General features: G+C 51.6%; 2 protein-coding genes across 3 annotated transcripts in view; one reads left to right on the plus strand and one right to left on the minus strand.

Moving 5' to 3' along the window:
* CLCN6 (chloride voltage-gated channel 6) overlaps nt 1-19,286 on the minus strand; it is a 60,702-nt gene extending 41,416 nt beyond the window's left edge. The window contains exons 1-4 of the mRNA XM_056542214.1: nt 19,075-19,286; nt 7,696-7,755; nt 5,483-5,548; nt 1,965-2,030 (exon numbers count right to left, since the gene is read on the minus strand). Of these exons, the coding sequence (XP_056398189.1) occupies nt 1,965-2,030; nt 5,483-5,548; nt 7,696-7,755; nt 19,075-19,149 (267 nt within the window). The 5' untranslated portion in view covers nt 19,150-19,286. The remainder of the gene's footprint in view (nt 1-1,964; nt 2,031-5,482; nt 5,549-7,695; nt 7,756-19,074) is intronic.
* Nucleotides 19,287-19,292: 6 nt separating this feature from the next.
* Nucleotides 19,293-20,837, plus strand: part of MTHFR (methylenetetrahydrofolate reductase) — a 31,314-nt gene continuing 29,769 nt past the window's right edge. Inside the window, exon 1 of one of the 2 annotated variants that reach the window (XM_056542215.1) lies at nt 19,293-19,424. The gene's annotated coding sequence lies outside the window, so the exon portion shown is untranslated. The remainder of the gene's footprint in view (nt 19,425-20,837) is intronic. The other variant, XM_056542216.1, reaches the window with a different exon arrangement.

Below are 20,837 nucleotides of genomic sequence, written 5' to 3' on the forward strand. Positions count from 1 at the left end.
AAATATTGATTTAAAGTTGTTCTCAAAAATATTGGCTAGAAGGTTATCTAAGGCTGGGTTCACACTACGGTTTGTCATTACGGTTCCCGTATACGGCTGGGAGGAGGGGTGGGCGGGGCTTAATCGCGGCGTCCGCACTCAGCCGTATACGGGAACCGTATTTAATGCACGTTTATGAGCCGACCGGAGTGAACCTCAGGCAAAAACGCGGTCGACCACGTCAGCGAGAGTCAGGCGGCTTCCACACTATAAAATTCATCCGTTTTTAAAGATCCGTTTGATGTTCCGTTACGAAAACCCTGAAAATCGGCCATTAAACGTCCGTTAGAAAATCCCATTATAGTCTATGGGATTTTTACATTATCCGTTTTAATCCGTTATAGACCGTTATTAATAACGGACGTTATTTTGTGACGGGAGAATGAACGGAAGAAATATTGCATACACTAATTCTCCCGTTACTATCTTGCGTCACAAAATAACGTCCGTAATTACCGTATTTTTCGTCCTATAGGACGCACCGGCGTATAAGACGCACCCAATTTTTAGGGGCAAAATCAAAAAAAAAATAAAGATTTTGAACCCAATAGTGGTCTTCAACCTGCGGACCTCCAGATGTTGCAAAACTACAACTCCCAGCATGCCAGGACAGCCGTTGGCTGTCCGGGCATGCTGGGAGTTGTAGTTTTGCAACATCTGGAGGTCCGCAGATTGAAGACCACTGCATAGGAGGTAATACTCACGTGTCCCCGCCGCTCCGGACCCGTCACCGCTGCCCTGGTAGTCGCTCCATCGCTGTCGCCGTGTCCCCGTCGCTCCGGAACGTCTCTGCTGCCGGGTATCCTCGCTCTCCGTCGCCGCCATCACGTCGTTACGCACGCCGACGCACGTACGCGACGACGTGATGACGAGGAAGGAGAGCGCCGGCCATACAGGGGATCCCTGAACGGAGAAGACACAGAGGAGGCAGGTAAGGTCCCTCCCGGTGTCCTGTAAGCACTAACCCGGCTATTCAGTCCGGCTGTTCGCGACCGCCGCGGTGAAATCGCTGAACAGCCGGGTTAGTGTCACTTTCCCTTCAGATGCGGCGGTCAGCTTTGATCGCCGCGTCTGAAGGGTTAAATACAGGGCATCACCGCGATCGGTGATGTCCTGTATTAGCCGCGGGTCCCGGCCGTTGATGGCCGCAGGGACCGCCGCGATAGGTGTGTATTCGCCGTATAAGATGTACCGACTTTTTTCCCCCCAGATTTGGGGGAAGAAAAAGTGCGTCTTATACGGCGAAAAATACGGTAATAACGGTCTATAACGGATTAAAACGGATAATGCAAAAATCCCATAGACTATAATGGGATTTTCTAACGGACATTTAATGGACGATTTTCAGGGTTTTCATAACGGAACATCAAACGGATCTTTAAAAACGGATGAATTTTATAGTGTGGAAGCCGCCTCAGAGTGAATGGAACATTTGGTGAATGGAACGCTTTTATTTGGTAGGTGAGAGAATACGTGAGATACGTATGGAGGGGCAAATACTAAGACAGAGCGCGCCCTTTTTCTTTCTTTCAAGAGAAGCACCTGAATATGAGGGATCAGGTAGTTTGGGTGACATTAATGTGTTTCGATATGCTGGATATGTGGATTGTATTTTTTATTGTGTTTTTTCTTCTTCTTCTCTTTTGTGCTTCTCTCTCTGTGTGTAAAGGGTGTTTGAAATAGATATAAAGAATAAAAAAAAAAATAATTAAAAAAAAAAGTGTCAGAAATCTTCCTCCATTGTCTGAGGCTAACAGTGCCGATACCCCTTAGACCAGTGTTTCCCAAGCAGGGTGTCTCCAGCTGTTGCAAAACTGCAACTCCCAGCATGCTGCTAGTTGTGGTTTTGCAACAGCTGGAGGCACCCTGGTTAGGAGACCTTGTCCTAGATTGAAGTTATCAGAAAGAAACACAAAGATTCCTACCAGTCCTGTGCACACGCCAATGGCAAACACCATGATCCATCGCACCGCCTCGTACCGCCGGGACTTCTGTCCGCAGAGGGGGGAAAAAAAAACAAAGTGTCAGAATAAGAAAGGACGGGACGGTCATATATGTGTAATCATTGTTTGCATTAGTGAATAGAAACATTACTGTTTACATTCCTCGTGCCAAGCTAAACCTGCTGAGGCAGCTGAAGGTCTACTGCAGCGTTTTCCAACCAGGGTGTCTCCAGCTGTTGCAAAACTACAACCCCCAGCATGCCCGGACAGCCAAAGGCTGTCCGGGCATGCTGGGAGTTGTAGTTTTGCAACAGCTGGAGGCACACTGGTTGGGAAGCACTGGTCTACTGCAATGTGTCTGCGGAAATCAGAACTACAGGACCCGGGAAGGACAGCGAACACCGCACGCCGGACACTAAAAGTGCCTGATGGACCCCACTGAACGTCAGGCTTCTGGCACGGTGTCCGGCATTTGATTGTACAAAAAAAAAAAAATCATGCATGTTCTAATTTTTTTTTTGCCCAATATTTTGGATGGAATGTGTAAGAGAGGCCCCAACAGAGAAATAATGGTTCCATTTAGTGTAAGCGAATAGAGAGGACATTGGAGAATGCAGCCGAGAAACCGAATTCCATGAATCTGCCCAAACATTGTAGGTGCCGTATATAGCAGCCTGTATATTACACAAAAGTAGGATCTGTATCTACTGTGTATAGGCACTGGGATAGAGTGGGCCGATTCATTGGGGTAGGGTGCGTGGATGCACCGGGGGCAGGGCAAAGGGATGCACCCGGGGGCAAGGCGCGTGGATGCACCGGGGAGGGGGGGGGGGTCAGGGAGCGTGGATGCACGGGGGGGGGGGGGGGGGGTCAGGGAGCGTGGATGCACGGGGGGGGGGGGGGGCAGGGAGTGTGGATGCACGGGGGGGCGGGGGGGGGTGGGGGCAGGGCCAAAGGATGCACCGGGGGGGGGGGGGGGCAGGGCCAAAGGATGCACCGGGGGGGCATGGCCAAAGGATGCACCGGGGGGGGAGGTTAGGGCAAAAGGATGCACCGGGGGGGCGGTGCGGCAGGGCAAAAGGATGCACCGGGGGGGGGGGGGGGGCAGGGCAAAAGGATGCCCCGGGGGGGGGGGGCAAGTCAAAAGGATGCACAGGGGGGGGGGGGGGCAGGCCAAAAGGATGCACCGGGGGAAAGGGAGCGTGGATGCACCGGGGGGCAGGGCAAAGGGATGCACTGTGATAGCATGCATTGGGTATAGGATATATAGGTGCACTGATTCATTGGGGTAGGGTGCATGATTGTATGGTAATAGGGTGTATGTGTGTGTATGGTAATAGGGTGTATGTGTGTGTATGGTAATAGGGTGTATGTGTGTGTATGGTAATAGGGTGTATGTGTGTATGGTAATAGGGTATATTTGTGTATGGTAATAGGGTATATGTGTGTATGGTAATAGGGTGTATGTGTGTATGGTAATAGGGTATATGTGTGTATGGTAATAGGGTATATGTGTGTATGGTAATAGGGTATATGTGTGTATGGTAATAGGGTGTATGTGTGTATGGTAATAGGGTGTATGTGTGTATGGTAATAGGGTATATGGGTGCATGGTAATAGGGTATATGTGTGTATGGTAATAGGGTGTATGTGTGTGTATGGTAATAGGGTGTATGTGTGTGTATGGTAATAGGGTGTATGTGTGTATGGTAATAGGGTATATGTGTGTATGGTAATAGGGTATATGTGTGTATGGTAATAGGGTATATGGGTGCATGGTAATAGGGTATATGTGTGTATGGTAATAGGGTGTATGTGTGTATGGTAATAGGGTATATGTGTGTATGGTAATAGGGTATATGTGTGTATGGTAATAGGGTGTATGTGTGTATGGTAATAGGGTATATGGTAATAGGGCATATGTGTGTATGGTAATAGGGTATATGGGTGTATGGTAATAGGGTATATGTGTGTGTATGGTAATAGGGTGTATGGGTGTATGGTAATAGGGTATATGGGTGTATGGTAATAGGGTATATGGTAATAGGGTATATGGGTGTATGGTAATAGGGTATATGGGTGTATGGTAATAGGGTGTATGTGTGTATGGTAATAGGGTGTATGTGTGTGTATGGTAATAGGGTGTATGTGTGTGTATGGTAATAGGGTGTATGTGTGTGTATGGTAATAGGGTGTATGTGTGTGTATGGTAATAGGGTGTATGTGTGTGTATGGTAATAGGGTGTATGTGTGTATGGTAATAGGGTGTATGTGTGTATGGTAATAGGGTGTATGTGTGTATAGTAATAGGGTATATGTGTGTATGGTAATAGGGTATATGGGTGCATGGTAATAGGGTATATGTGTGTATGGTAATAGGGTGTATGTGTGTATGGTAATAGGGTATATGTGTGTATGGTAATAGGGTATATGTGTGTATGGTAATAGGGTATATGGGTGTATGGTAATAGGGTGTATGTGTGTGTATGGTAATAGGGTATATGTGTGCATGGTAATAGGGTATATGTGTGTATGGTAATAGGGTATATGTGTGTATGGTAATAGGGTGTATGTGTGTATGGTAATAGGGTATATGTGTGCATGGTAATAGGGTATATGTGTGTATGGTAATAGGGTGTATGTGTGTATGGTAATAGGGTATATGGGTGTATGGTAATAGGGTATATGTGTGTGTATGGTAATAGGGTATATGTGTGCATGGTAATAGGGTATATGTGTGTATGGTAATAGGGTATATGTGTGTATTGGAATAGGGTGTATGTGTGTATGGTAATAGGGTGTATGTGTGCATGGTAATAGGGTATATGTGTGTATGGTAATAGCGTGTATGTGTGTATGGTAATAGGGTATATGTGTGCATGGTAATAGGGTATATGTGTGTATTGGAATAGGGTGTATGTGTGTATGGTAATAGGGTGTATGTGTGCATGGTAATAGGGTATATGTGTGTATGGTAATAGGGTGTATGTGTGTATGGTAATAGGGTGTATGTGTGTATGGTAATAGGGTATATGTGTGTATGGTAATAGGGTATATGTGTGTATGGTAATAGCGTGTATGTGTGTATGGTAATAGGGTATATGTGTGTATGGTAATAGGGTGTATGTGTGTGTATGGTAATAGGGTGTATGTGTGTATGGTAATAGGGTATATGGTAATAGGGTATATGTGTGTATGGTAATAGGGTGTATGTGTGTATGGTAATAGGGTGTATGTGTGTATGGTAATAGGGTGTATGTGTGTATGGTAATAGGGTGTATGTGTGTATGGTAATAGGGTGTATGTGTGTATGGTAATAGGGTATATGTGTGTATGGTAATAGGGTGTATGGGTGTATGGTAATAGGGTGTATGGGTGTATGGTAATAGGGTGTATGGGTGTATGGTAATAGGGTATATGGATGACCTGGGGTAGGGTGCATATTCAGATAATGAATAGGTGGAGGTGGCGCCTCCTCTCCCAGTTTTGCAGAATGTTACCTTATGGGTAATGGATTCCAGCACTTCCAGGTAGGGGTCATTGATGCATCGATCATAGTCCAAACTCTGAAGAGTAAAAGACAATAGGAATAAAACAAAAAACACAATGCAGAACCCAATGACAAGAAAGCAGTAAATGTCATTTCAGGTGACTGCCCTGTGTACATGAGAAGAAGTAATATCACAGAAAAGCTAAATACACCTGTAGTGTCAACCAACAGAGTCACAGAAAGACACTAAAATGGAACTTATTTGTTTCCTTGTTACATGAGAAGAAGCCCTATTCCTGGCCATTATATAACTTGTACATGGTATTTTTATTTTTTTTTAGCAGATCCCTCTGCACTGCAGGCATCATCTATCATTTGCAGTTCTCCCAGAGCTGGTGGGCGGAGCTCCCATTCCATAGACTTGAATTGCTTATCATGAGCTCCCTCCTCCCCCCTCCATAGACTTGTATTGCTTATCATGAGCTCCCTCCTCCCTCCTCCATAGACCTGTATTACTTGTCCTGAGTTCCCTCCTCCCCCCCTCCATAGATCTGTATTACTTATCATGAGCTTCCTCCTCCCTCCTCCCCCCTCCATAGACCTGTATTACTTGTCTTGAGCTCACTCCTCCCCCCTCCATAGACTTGTATTACTTGTCTTGAGCTCCCTCCTCCCCCCTCCATAGACCTGTATTATTTGTCTTGAGCTCCCTCCTCCCCCCTCCATAGACCTGTATTATTTGTCTTGAGCTCCCTCCTTCCCCCTCCATAGATCTGTATTACTTGTCTTGAGCTCCCTCCTCCCCCCTCCATAGACCTGTATTACTTGTCTTGAGCTCCCTCCTCCCCCTCCATAGACCTGTATTACTTGTCTTGAGCTCCCTCCTCCCCCTCCATAGACCTGTATTACTTGTCTTGAGTTCCCTCCTTCCCCCTCCATAGATCTGTATTACTTGTCTTGAGCTCCCTCCTCCCCCGTCCATAGACTTGTCCTGCTTGCCTTAAGAGAACCCTCCCTTCCATCCCACCTCATAGACTTGTACTGCTTGTCTTGCAGATACAGGACAAATCTGAGCTGATTTAAGCAGCATGAGGAGGGGGGAGGGGGGTCAAATAATGGGAGAAAATAAGTATTTTTGTCTAATAAGATATTTTACAAAGTTTCCTACACTGACTTGCACTATTGATCTAGTCACGGTGCCTATTTAAACAAACATAGGGTGAGTACTATATGGGGCATATAAGGTGATTGCATTGCACCGGATACAGGTCTCCCCTTTAACAATAAGGGAAGGATGGGAAATGATGGGCTCCTGGGTAAGACAAGCCTGTGAGCGCAGGATGAATGTGTCTTTCCTTAGAATGATTCTTGTCTCCCAATGTATGATAACCACTGTACACATTCTGTATAGGCGGAGTTCTCTTGTAATAACAGGATGTATTTATGCTGACAGTACAAAAAAGTTATCCAGGAATAGAAAACCAGAGCTGGTTTCTTCCAAGAACCGCACCACGCTTGTGGTAGTACGACTTGGCTCCATTCAATTCAATGCAAACGGGTAGCACTGTCCGCTCTCACCAAAGACCTCTCATGCACACCTGCGCTATCGGACCCGCCGGTCCCGCCCCGGCTTCACCAAAGCAATCCAAGAAAGAAGGGATGTCCGGCGCTGGAAATGCACTTAAAAACTTGCTTTTATTGCTTGACAGGGGTCACAGTAAAGGTAGGAACATCTGACGCGTTTCGCACTCACAGGTGCTTAATCGTAGACCACGATTAGGAACCTGCGAGTGTGAAACGCGTCAGACATTCCTGCCTGTACTGTGACTCCTGTCAAGCAATAAAAGCAAGTTTTTAAGTGCATTTCCAGCGCCGGACATCCCTTCTTTCTTGTATTCAAGTCAATGGGACAATGGTAGCGCACACAACCTGAGGACAGGGAAGCCGGAAGTTGTAGTTTTGCAACAGCTGGAGGCACACTTTCCTTGCACAGTAGTGACTGGTCACGCGGATGTGCAGGAAACTTTTGTTGGGCATCCCTGGGCCCGCAAACTGAATATTACCATTTTGGCCCCTTCATTCTCAGCGGGGGGGTCCCAGAGGGGGTCACATGCTCACCAGGGGATATGATGGCACTTTATAAAAAGAGATCAGCGCACGATCTTGAATGCCTGTGTGCCAGGCCGGCCAGAGCTGCGCCCCTGCTCAGGTGACGCTACTTACTTCATAATCTTTACGGGGTAAGATCTCCTCGTCTTCCTCACGCGTCTCTCCCAAAATAGTCTGAAAGGCAATAAGGGGGGGGAAGTTACTGACACGAAATAGATAAAATAGATAGAAAGACGCATTTTGCACAGCAGTTGTACTTCCAAGGGGAAGCTCCCTATGTTGTGCAACTGTGACCCCCAATAATGTGGCTGCAGGGGAAATCCCAAAAAATTTTCTCTTGGTTCCTTAAAGGGGCACCCCGGTGGAATTATTATTATTTTTTTTTTAATCAAGACAGGCAGACACAGAGGGAGGAGTGTGAAAACATGGCTGATCTCCTGGGTCATCTTAAAAGGGGTACTCCACTGCCCCAGCGTTCGGAACATTTAGTTGCAAAGGCTGGGTGCGAGCTGCGGGGGTTGTGACGTCACGGCCATGCCCCTCGTGACATCATGCCACGCCCCCTCAATGCAAGTCTATGGGAGGGGGCGTTACGCCCCCTCCCATAGACTTGCATTGAGGGGGCATGGCGTGACATCACGAGGGGCATGGCTGTGACCCGAACCCAGCGTTTGGAACTAAATGTTCGGAACGCTGGGGCAGTGGAGTACCCCTTTAAAGGGGTACTCCAGGAGAAGGCATTCCACCGTGTCCATTGGGGTTACTTAAGAGCAGTTTTGGAAAAATTTGACCTGCCCCTTGAATTAATATCAGCTATAACGGCTCTCTACTCAGCACCATCGGCTAGGGTTTGTACGGTAGGGGAGATATCAAGAACATTTGGAATATCTAATGGCACGCGACAGGGATGCCCCCTCTCTCCTTTGTTGTATGTCTTAGTTATAGAACCGTTGGCTCAACAGATTCGAGAGATATAGGGGGCATCCATGTTGGCGGGGCCGAACACCGGATAAGTCTATTCGCTGATGACATTCTGATTTCTTGTACAAATCCGGAGCAATCCCTACAGGGCCTCACAGAGATAATGCTGCGTTTTGCTACAGTAAGCTATTATAAGTTAAATATTCCTAAATCAGTTATAGTTCCTGTGGATAGGGGATAAGTGTAATGCCGCTGCAGTTGTCCTTTAAATCTCCAACCCTGCTACTTTGGGAAACAGCACTTTTGGGTAAAGTGCTGTATGGTGGAAGTTCAACATTAAAAGTGGGATTGGAAGTATGGCTGTATGCTCCAAAACATCATCAGGTTTTGTCCCCCCTGAAACTTGGAGATGTCCCTATGGATCTGATACAATATCTGCTCCCAACAACAGACTTTTCTGGATGGGTGAAGAAGGGTATTGAGACATTGGGAGTAATTAGGGAGGAGAGTTCCCTCATTCCCTTTGAAACTATTTCCAAATTATTTGGAATAAAATCAAGGGATTTTTTTTTAAGTATCTTCAGCTTGGGCACTGGATAAACACATATAAATGGTGTGAGGATAAACAAGTAAGAGAATATGATAAATATTTTAAGTCTAGAACGCGGGAAAGAGGAATATCCAGAGCATACAAAGCTTTACAATCACATTATTGTTGCGAAAAGTGGAGTTACCGTATATACCCGAGTATAAGCCCACCCGAATATAAGCTGAGGCCCCTAATTTCACCCCAAAAACCCCGGAAAAGTTATTGACTCGACTATAAGCCTAGGGTGGGAAATACATCATCCCCCCTGTCATCATCCAGACCCCCGTCATTAACACCCTCATCATCATCATCATCACCTGTCATCACCCCCCCTTCATCATCACCTGTCATCATCATCACCTGTCATCACCCCCCCCCTTCATCATCACCTGTCATCACCCCCCCTTCATCATCACCTGTCATCATCATCACCTGTCATCACCCCCCCTTCATCATCACCTGTCATCACCCTCCTTCCTCATCACCTGTCATCACCCCCCCGTCATCATCATCACCTGTCATCACCCCCCCCCCCGTCATCATCATCACCTGTCATCACCCCCCCCCCCCTTCATCATTACCCCGTCATCATCCCACACCACCCCCTTCATCATCACCGCTTGTCAATGTCTGATTTAACAGTGGTCTTCAACCTGCGGACCTCCAGATGTTTCAAAACTAAACTCCCAGCATGCTGGGAGTTATAGTTTTGAATCATCTGGAGGTCCGCAGGTTGAAGACCACTGCCCGGGCCTTCGTCGTCATCCAGCCCACCCTCCCCCCTTTAGTTTTGTACTCCCCTCCGCTCGGCGGGACGTTCGGGTGAGCTGGTCCGGGCCATCTGTGCTGCAGGACCGTCCGGTGGGGAGGGATAGTCGTTCCGGGCTGTCCATCTTCACCGGGTGGGCCTCTTCTCCACGCCCGGCCTAGGATTAATGACGTTGCCGTGACGACGACGCAGAGGGATGTTCAACGTCAACGTCCCTGTGCGTTGTCGTCAAGGCAACATCATTATTACGGGGCCGGGCGTGGAGAAAAGGCCCACCCGGTGAAGATGGACAGCCCGGAACGACTATCCCTCCCCACCGGACGGTCCTGCAGCACAGATGGCCCAGACCAGCTCACCTCCATCGGCTGTCCGGGCATGCTGGGAGTTGTAGTTTTGAAACATTTGGAGGTCCGCAGGTTGAAGACCACTGAGGGCGGAGAGTTCACTCGAGTATAAGCCAAAGGGGGTGTTTTCAGCACGAAAAATCGTGCTGAAAAACTCGGCTTATACTTGAGTATATACGGTACCAAAAGAAATGGGAAAAGGATTTAGGATACTGTGTGCCTGACCAATCATGGCATAATATATTCTTAATCCCAAATAAAGCGTCACACTGTGTATCTCACCTAGAGTCTTCTCGTAAATTATTATATAGATGGTACTTAAAAGGAGTAGTCCAGTGGTGACCCAGTGGTGAACAACTTATCCCCTATCCTAAGGATAGGTGATAAGTTGCAAATCGTGGGGGGTCCGACCGCTGGGGCCCCCCGCGATCTCCTGTACGGGGCCCCGACAGCCCGCGTGAAGGGGGCGTGTCGACCCCTGCACGAAGCGGCGGCCGACACGCCCCCTCAATACAACTCTATGGCAGAACCGAAGCGCTGCCTTCGGCAATCTCCGGCTCTGCCATAGAGATGTATTGAGGGGGCGTGTCAGCCGCCGCTTCGTGCGGGGGTCAACACCCACTATCTGGCCGGAGAGCCGGGGCCCCGTACAGAGAGATCGCAGGGGGCCCCAGCAGTTGGACCCCCTGCGATCTCAAACTTATCCCCGATCCTTAGGATAGGGGATAAGTTTTTCACCACTGGACTACCCCTTTAACTCCAGACAAGCTGGCTAAAATAAATACTAATAACTCCCCAACTTGTTGGAGATGTGAAAGGGAGAAAGGGACACTAATACAGTGACCCCCCGACCTACGATGGCCCCGACATATGATCAAATCGACATACGATGCTTTTTTATGTCGGGGCCATCGCATTAAGTTCTAAGTTCTGCTGCCGGATAGCAGCTTAATGTTACCCCTCCACGATGCTCCGGGGTGCCCTCCAGGTCCAGCGATGGTCCTCCGGTGTCTTCTCGGCCCTCTCCGATGACGTCAATACGCTGCTGTGCTCGTCATCCAATAGGAATGGCGTACTCAGCGGCGTAATGACGTCGCTACGCAGGCCCAGTAAGGCCTTGCGGAAGACAGCAGAGGACCGGAGAGGACAGCGGGGGACCGGAGAGGACAGCGGGGGACCGGAGAGGACAGCGGGGGACCGGAGAGGACAGCGGGGGACCGGAGAAGACAGCGGGGGACCGGAGAAGACAGCGGGGGACCGGAGAAGACAGCGGGGGACCGGAGAAGACAGCGGGGGACCGGAGAAGACAGCGGGGGACCGGAGAAGACAGCGGGGGACCGGAGAAGACAGCGGGGGACCGGAGAAGACAGCGGGGGACCGGAGAAGACAGCGGGGGACCGGAGAAGACAGCGGGGGACCGGAGAAGACAGCGGGGGACCGGAGAAGACAGCGGGGGACCGGAGAAGACAGCGGGGGACCGGAGAAGACAGCGGGGGACCGGAGAAGACAGCGGGGGACCGGAGAAGACAGCGGGGGACCGGAGAAGACAGCGGGGGACCGGAGAAGACGGCGGGGGACCGGAGAAGACGGCGGGGGAACGGAGAAGACGGCGGGGGACCGGAGAAGACGGCGGGGGACCGGAGAAGACAGCGGGGGACCGGAGAAGACAGCGGGGGACCGGAGAAGACAGCGGGGGACCGGAGAAGACAGCGGGGGACCGGAGAAGACAGCGGGGGACCGGAGAAGACAGCGGGGGACCGGAGAAGACAGCGGGGGACCGGAGAAGACAGCGGGGGACCGGAGAAGACAGCGGGGGACCGGAGAAGACAGCGGGGGACCGGAGAAGACAGCGGGGGACCGGAGAAGACAGCGGGGGACCGGAGAAGACAGCGGGGGACCGGAGAAGACAGCGGGGGACCGGAGAAGACAGCGGGGGACCGGAGAGGACAGCGGGGGACCGGAGAGGACAGCGGGGGACCGGAGAGGACAGCGGGGGACCGGAGAGGACAGCGGGGGACCGGAGAGGACAGCGGGGGACCGGAGAGGACAGCGGGGGACCGGAGAGGACAGCGGGGGACCGGAGAGGACAGCGGGGGACCGGAGAGGACAGCGGGGGACCGGAGAGGACAGCGGGGGACCGGAGAGGACAGCGGGGGACCGGAGAGGACAGCGGGGGACCGGAGAGGACAGCGGGGGACCGGAGAGGACAGCGGAGGACCGGAGAGGACAGCGGAGGACCGGAGAGGACAGCGGAGGACCGGAGAGGACAGCGGAGGACCGGAGAGGACAGCGGAGGACCGGAGAGGACAGCGGAGGACCGGAGAGGACAGCGGAGGACCGGAGAGGACAGCGGAGGACCGGAGAGGACAGCGGAGGACCGGAGAGGACAGCGGAGGACCGGAGAGGACAGCGGAGGACCGGAGAGGACAGCGGAGGACCGGAGAGGACAGCGGAGGACCGGAGAGGACAGCGGAGGACCGGAGAGGACAGCGGAGGACCGGAGAGGACAGCGGAGGACCGGAGAGGACAGCGGAGGACCGGAGAGGACAGCGGAGGACCGGAGAGGACAGCGGAGGACCGGAGAGGACAGCGGAGGACCGGAGAGGACAGCGGAGGACCGGAGAGGACAGCGGAGGACCGGAGAGGACAGCGGAGGACCGGAGAGGACAGCGGAGGACCGGAGAGGACAGCGGAGGACCGGAGAGGACAGCGGAGGACCGGAGAGGACAGCGGAGGACCGGAGAGGACAGCGGAGGACCGGAGAGGACAGCGGAGGACCGGAGAGGACAGCGGAGGACCGGAGAGGACAGCGGAGGACCGGAGAGGACAGCGGAGGACCGGAGAGGACAGCGGAGGACCGGAGAGGACAGCGGAGGACCGGAGAGGACAGCTGAGGACCGGAGAAGACAGCGGAGGACCGGAGAAGACAGCGGAGGACCGGAGAAGACAGCGGAGGACCGGAGAAGACAGCGGAGGACCGGAGAAGACAGCGGAGAGCCCAGCGGAGGCCGGGGACACCATCTCGAGCGGCGGGGACAGGCGAGTACAGCTTCCTATACTTTACATTGCACGAATCCCTCAACATACGATGGATTCGACAAACGATGGCTCATTTGGAACAAATTACCATCATATGTTGAGGGAACACTGTACACATTTGGTGGGAGTGTACAGAGAAACAAGAGTTATGGAGGAAAACCCATATGTTGTTAGTAAAGATCTTAGGAGAAAATATGAATATACATTGGGGACCGGGTTTGGCATTGTTATCATTAGGCCTGGATGAAGCCTCACCACATACTGATACTATAATAATTGTCCATGTTCTTTCAGCTATAAGGAATGCCACTGCAAGGTGTTGGAAAAAACAAGACATTCCAGACATGTATCAGGTAATGGCACCACTTAAAGGGGTATTCCAGGAAAAAACGTTTTTATATATATCAACTGGCTCCAGAAAGTTAAACAGATTTGTAAATTACTTCTATTTAAAAAAGTTAATCCTTTCAGTACTTATGAGCTTCTGAAGTTAAGGTTGTTCTTTTCTGTCTAAGTGCTCTCTGACGACACGTGTCTCGGGAAACGCCCAGTTTAGAAGAGGTTTTCTATGGGGATTTGCTTCTAAACTGGGCGTTTCCCGAGACACGTGTCATCAGAGAGGACTTAGATTGAAAAGAACAACCTATACTTCAGAAGCTCATAAGTACTGAAAGGATTAAGATTTTTTAATAGAAGTAATTTACAAATCTGTTTAACTTTCTGGCACCAGTTGATTAAAAAAAAAATATAATACATTTCCAATGGAGTACCCTTTGTAGATGTGAAGCTGCGTTCAGTCATTTAGCTTACATTAAACTCTGCAGCTTGAAATCCTGCGCATCAAATATGCGCCGCATACTGTACGTCCTTTATCACCAGCCAATCATGGGAAAGATCAGCAGGAAATTAACCCCTGTGTTGTCCGTCCAGCATTCTACAAGACCAGGACCATGCAAAAATGGCAAGGTGGGAACCACGTGGGTGATCCCCCGCCAGTGGCATGGGCGAGGTCATGTGATGGTGCTCATGTAAATAACGAAAACTGAAAGGGGCTGAAGAATTTCCAAAAACAAAACAATGAGGGATCTTAGGTGAGCGCTCATTGATTTCTGGGGGAGTGTCACCTGCATATTGGGGTCCACAGCCCCATTATACAAGAACCAGGTGAGGGTCCCTGTCCATGAACAAAGCATACAGCTAGAGCAGTGTTACCCAACCAGTGGACCTCCAGCTGTTGCAAAAACTACAACTCCCAGCATGCCTGGACAGCCAATGGCTGTCCAGGCATGCTGGGAGTTGTAGTTTTGCAACAGCTGGAGGCATACTAGTTGGAAAACACTGGTCTAGAGATTTAGAAATCTGGTGCCGTAAGCAGAGATCATAATGACCGACAAAAACCTGCGACGTGTGAACACAGCCGCACACCCTCCAGAGCACATGCACATGACCCGCTCGTTCTATCATGTGGTGGGTGTGATCACCGGGTGTCAGGTCTATGATGGGTGTGATCACCGGTTGTCAGGGCTATGATGGGTGTGATCACCGGGTGTCAGGTCTATGATGGGCGAGATCACCGGGTGTCAGGGCTATGATGGGCGAGATCACCGGTTGTCAGGGCTATGATGGGTGTGATCACCGGGTGTCAGGTCTATGATGGGTGTGATCACCGGGCGTCAGGTCTATGATGGGTGTGATCACCAAGTGTCAGGTCTATGATGGGTGTGATCACCGGTTGTCAGGTCTATGATGGGTGTGATCACCGGGTGTCAGGTCTATGATGGGTGTGATCACCGGGCGTCAGGTCTATGATGGGTGTGATCACCAAGTGTCAGGTCTATGATGGGTGTGATCACCGGTTGTCAGGGCTATGATGGGTGTGATCACCGGGTGTCAGGTCTATGATGGGTGTGATCACCGGGCGTCAGGTCTATGATGGGTGTGATCACCGGGCGTCAGGTGTATGATGGGTGTGATCACCGGGCGTCAGGTCTATGATGGGTGTGATCACCGGGCGTCAGGTCTATGATGGGTGTGATCACCGGGTGTCAGGGCTATGATGGGTGTGATCACCGGTTGTCAGGGCTATGATGGGTGTGATCACCGGGCGTCAGGTCTATGATGGGTGTCATCACCGGGTGTCAGGTCTATGATGGGTGTGATCACCAAGTGTCAGGTCTATGATGGGTGTGATCATCGGGTGTCAGGTGTATGATGGGTGTGATCACCGGGTGTTTGGTCTAGGAGTATGAGTGATGGGCAGGTGCCCGGGGTATGAGTGATGGGCAGGTGCCCGGGGTATGAGTGATGGGCAGGTGCCCGGGGTATGAGTGATGGGCAGGTGCCCGGGGTATGAGTGATGGGCAGGTGCCCGGGGTATGAGTGATGGGCAGGTGCCCGGGGTATGAGTGATGGGCAGGTGCCCGGGGTATGAGTGATGGGCAGGTGCCCGGGGTATGAGTGATGGGCAGGTGCCCGGGGTATGAGTGATGGGCAGGTGCCCGGAGTATGAGTGATGGGCAGGTGCCCGGAGTATGAGTGATGGGCAGGTGTCTGGGGTATAAGTATGTGTGATGGGCAGGTGCCCGGGGTATGAGTGATGGACAGGTGTCTGGGGTATGAGTATGAGTGATGGGCAGGTGTCTGGGGTATGAGTATGTGTGATGGGCAGGTGTCTGGGGTATGAGTATGTGTGATGGGCAGGTGTCTGGGGTATGAGTATGAGGGATGGGCAGGTGCCCGGGGTATGAGTGATGGGCAGGTGCCCGGGGTATGAGTGATGGGCAGGTGTCTGGGGTATGAGTATGTGTGATGGGCAGGTGCCCGGGGTATGAGTGATGGGCAGGTGCCCGGGGTATGAGTGATGGGCAGGTGCCCGGGGTATGAGTGATGGGCAGGTGTCCGGGGTATGAGTATGTGTGATGGGCAGGTGCCCGGAGTATGAGTGATGGGCAGGTGCCCGAAGTATGAGTGATGGGCAGGTGTCTGGGGTATGAGTATGAGTGATGGGCAGGTGTCTGGGGTATGAGTATGAGTGTTGGGCAGGTGTCTGGAGTATGAGTATGTGTGATGGGCAGGTGCCCGGGGTATGAGTATGAGTGATGGGCAGGTGTCTGGGGTATGAGTGATGGGCAGGCGTCCAGGGTATTAGTATGAGTGATGGGCAGGTGTCTGGGGTATGAGTGATGGGCAGGTGCTCGGGGTATGAGTATGAGTGATGGGCAGGTGCCCGGGGTATGAGTATGTGTGATGGGCAGGTGCCCGGAGTATGAGTGATGGGCAGGTGCCCGAAGTATGAGTGATGGGCAGGTGTCTGGGGTATAAGTATGCGTGATGGGCAGGTGCCCGGGGTATGAGTGATGGACAGGTGTCTGGGGTATGAGTATGTGTGATGGGCAGGTGCCCGGGGTATGAGTGATGGGCAGGTGCCCGGAGTATGAGTGATGGGCAGGTGCCCGGAGTATGAGTGATGGGCAGGTGTCTGGGGTATAAGTATGTGTGATGGGCAGGTGCCCGGGGTATGAGTGATGGACAGGTGTCTGGGGTATGAGTATGTGTGATGGGCAGGTGCCCGGGGTATGAGTGATGGGCAGGTGTCTGGGGTATGAGTATGAGTGATGGGCAGGTGTCTGGGGTATGAGTATGTGTGATGGGCAGGTGCCCGGAGTATGAGTGATGGGCAGGTGCCCGAAGTATGAGTGATGGGCAGGTGTCTGGGGTATAAGTATGCGTGATGGGCAGGTGCCCGGGGTATGAGTGATGGACAGGTGTCTGGGGTATGAGTATGTGTGATGGGCAGGTGCCCGGGGTATGAGTGATGGGCAGGTGCCCGGGGTATGAGTATGAGTGTTGGGCAGGTGTCTGGGGTATGAGTATGAGTGATGGGCAGGTGTCTGGGGTATGAGTATGAGTGATGGGCAGGTGTCTGGGGTATGAGTATGAGTGATGGGCAGGTGTCTGGGGTATGAGTGTGAGTGATGGGCAGGTGTCTGGGGTATGAGTATGAGTGATGGGCAGGTGTCTGGGGTATGAGTATGAGTGATGGGCAGGTGTCTGGGGTATGAGTATGAGTGATGGGCAGGTGTCTGGGGTATGAGTATGAGTGTTGGGCAGGTGTCTGGAGTATGAGTATGTGTGATGGGCAGGTGCCCGGGGTATGAGTATGAGTGATGGGCAGGTGTCTGGGGTATGAGTGATGGGCAGGTGCCCGGGGTATGAGTATGAGTGATGGGCAGGTGCCCGGGGTATGAGTATGAGTGATGGGCAGGTGTCCAGGGTATCATTACTATGTGTGATGGGCAGGTGTCCAGGGTGTTAGTATGAGTGATGGGCAGGTGTCCAGGGTATGAGTGATGGGCAGGTGTCCGGGGTATGAGTATGAGTGATGGGCAGGTATCTGGGGTATCATTACTATGAGTGATGGGCAGGTGTCCAGGGTATCAGGAATGGTGGGCAGGTGTCCAGGGTATCATTACTATGAGTGATGGGCAGGTGTCCGGGGTATTAGTATGTGTTATGGGCAGGTGTCCAGGGTATTAGTATGAGTGATGGGCAGGTGTCCAGGGTATTAGTATGTGTGATGGGCAGGTGTCCGGGGTATTAGTATGTGTTATGGGCAGGTGCCCGGGGTATTAGTATGAGTGATGGGCAGGTGTCTGGGGTATTAGTATGTGTGATGGGCAGGTGCCCGGGGTATGAGTATGAGTGATGGGCAGGTGTCTGGGGTATTAGTATGTGTGATGGGCAGGTGCCCGGGGTATGAGTATGAGTGATGGGCAGGTGCCCGGGGTATGAGTATGAGTGATGGGCAGGTGCCCGGGGTATGAGTATGAGTGATGGGCAGGTGCCCGGGGTATGAGTGATGGGTAGGTGTTTGGGGTATGAGTATGAGTGATGGGCAGGTGCCCGGGGTATGAGTATGTGTGATGGGCAGGTGCCCGGGGTATGAGTATGTGTGATGGGCAGGTGCCCGGGGTATGAGTATGTGTGATGGGCAGGTGTCTGGGGTATGAGTATGAGTGATGGGTAGGTGTTTGGGGTATGAGTATGAGTGATGGGCAGGTGCCCGGGGTATGAGTGATGGGTAGGTGTTTGGGGTATGAGTATGAGTGATGGGCAGGTGCCCGGGGTATGAGTGATGGGTAGGTGTTTGGGGTATGAGTATGTGTGATGGGCAGGTGTCCGGGGTATGAGTGATGGGCAGGTGTCCAGGGTATGTGTGATGGGCAGGTGTCCAGGGTATGTGTGATGGGTAGGTGTTTGGGGTATGAGTATGAGTGATGGGTAGGTGTTTGGGGTATGAGTATGAGTGATGGGCAGGTGTCCAGGGTATGTGTGATGGGTAGGTGTTTGGGGTAGGAGTATGAGTGATGGGCAGGTGTCCAGGGTATGTGTGATGGGTAGGTGTTTGGGGTATGAGTATGAGTGATGGGTAGGTGTTTGGGGTATGAGTATGAGTGATGGGCAGGTGTCCAGGGTATGTGTGATGGGTAGGTGTTTGGGGTAGGAGTATGAGTGATGGGTAGGTGTTTGGGGTATGAGTATGAGTGATGGGCAGGTGTCCAGGGTATGTGTGATGGGTAGGTGTTTGGGGTAGGAGTATGAGTGATGGGTAGGTGTTTGGGGTATGAGTATGAGTGATGGGCAGGTGTCCGGGGTATCAGGACCATGTGTGATGGGCAGAGCAGCACATAGGGGTGATGGACAGGTGTATGATGGGGCAGGTACATGGGCGTCATGTGGCATGAGGCTGACAAAGGAAGCCATGATTGAGGTAGGTCCCTGGAGGTCCGGCCCCGCCTCCTGTCACATCAGTCTGACACCCCGACTCTCACCAGCTCCTCCGGGGTGCGGCTCTCCCGGTCCCCACAGCAGCAGCAGCAGCACACCGGCCCCCCGCACGTCGCCATCTTTCTGTCACCCCCTCCTCCTCGTAGACAGGCGGCGGTCACATGACACCAACAGCAGTCCCCAGGAGCCCCCCTTGGAGGCAGCCGCACGACACGCCCAGGCCGAGCCACGTGATCGGTCCGCCAGAGCGAGCTAGGGGGCGGAGCTACGGCGTGCGGACTGTGTGATCACGTGTTACCCGTTTGCCCGTGACGTCACGAAATCCAGTGCTCGTCTCCGACGGATCGGGAGCGCGGATCGTGCAGGCGGCGTGGGAGAGATCGGTGAGGAGGAGGTAGGAGCCGGGGGGTACCGGGAGGGGGCAGTGCATGGATACCGCGGTACACAGAGGGGTTCTCACTATACCGCCCCGGGCTCTGCATGACCATAACCCTTCACTTCTCACCATATCACAGCGATGAGGGATTGAATGAACACTGCCATCTCCTTCTGTCCTGCTGCTCGGGGGACTACAAGTACCAGCATGCCATGCACGCTCAGTGACCTCTGCAGCATGCTGGTGCTTGTAGTTCTTCGGAATGGCAGGTTACTATTTGCACCTGAATGAATGACATAATTTAGGGAGGGAGGGGATAATAATTTTGGGAGCTGCCCCTCCCCCTTCCCTCCTTCATTGTCTTCCAGTTGCATAATTTTTTTTTTTTTTTTGCACCATAGGAATCAATGCAATGTTTCTGATTTACATTGGGCAGTGGTCTCCAAACTGTGGAACTCCAGCTGTTGCAAAACTACAACTCCCAGCATGCCCGGACAGCCCTTGGCTGTCCGGGCATGCTGGGAGTTGTAGTTTTGCAACAGCTAGAGGTCCACAGTTTGGAGAAAACTGGCATGATGGAAGATTCTGCTACTTTAAAGGGGAACTCCCCTGGAAAACATTTTCTTTTAAATCAACTGGTGCCAAAAAGTTAAACAGATTTGTAAATGACTTCTATTAAAAAAAATCTTAATCCTTCCAGTACTTATACTACAGAGGAAGTTCTTTTCTTTTTGAATTTCTTTTCAGTCTGACCACAGTGCTCTCTGCTGACACCTCTGTCCATGTCAGGAACTGTCCAGAGCAGGAGAGTTTTGCTATGGCGATTTGCTCTTACTCTGGACAGTTCCTGACATGAACAGAGGTGGCAGCAGTGAGCACTGTGGTCAGACTGAAAGGAAATTCAAAAATAAAAAAAAATGTTTTCCAGGGGGGTACCCCTTTAAACTTACTTGCTGTTCCTCACTACCTCTGCTTGCTGTTGTCTCTGGGAACCCACAGTAACATGGCTGCGACTATGTGCATGAAACACACAGGTGTGAAACCAGGTAAAGTGTGGCCCGTAACCAGTCTAATGCAAAACTACAACTCCCATGGTGCAATGGCAGGGGCTTCCTGATTTCCTCCAGTACAGTGTCGTTTCCCCCCACAACCTGTGGCTGTCCAGATCTTGCAGAACTACAACTCCCATCATGTTCTGACAGTTGTTGCCGGTGACATCTCTGATGTCGGTCGCTACCGGCAAGTGTCAGCTGCAGATAGGTGTCACCCGACCCGTGATGTAAATGTTAGGCGTGGGTCAGGAAGGGGTTAAACTGACAGCAGGTGCTGCTGCCTGCGGCTGCTTATACAAGTGGCCTCATAGCAGACCAACCACTAAGGAGTTAAATAATGAATTTTCATTTGCAATCCAAAATATTGTGTAACGTTTCG

Source organism: Hyla sarda, chromosome 10 (genome assembly GCF_029499605.1).
Source record: "Hyla sarda isolate aHylSar1 chromosome 10, aHylSar1.hap1, whole genome shotgun sequence".
NCBI lineage: Eukaryota > Metazoa > Chordata > Amphibia > Anura > Hylidae > Hyla > Hyla sarda.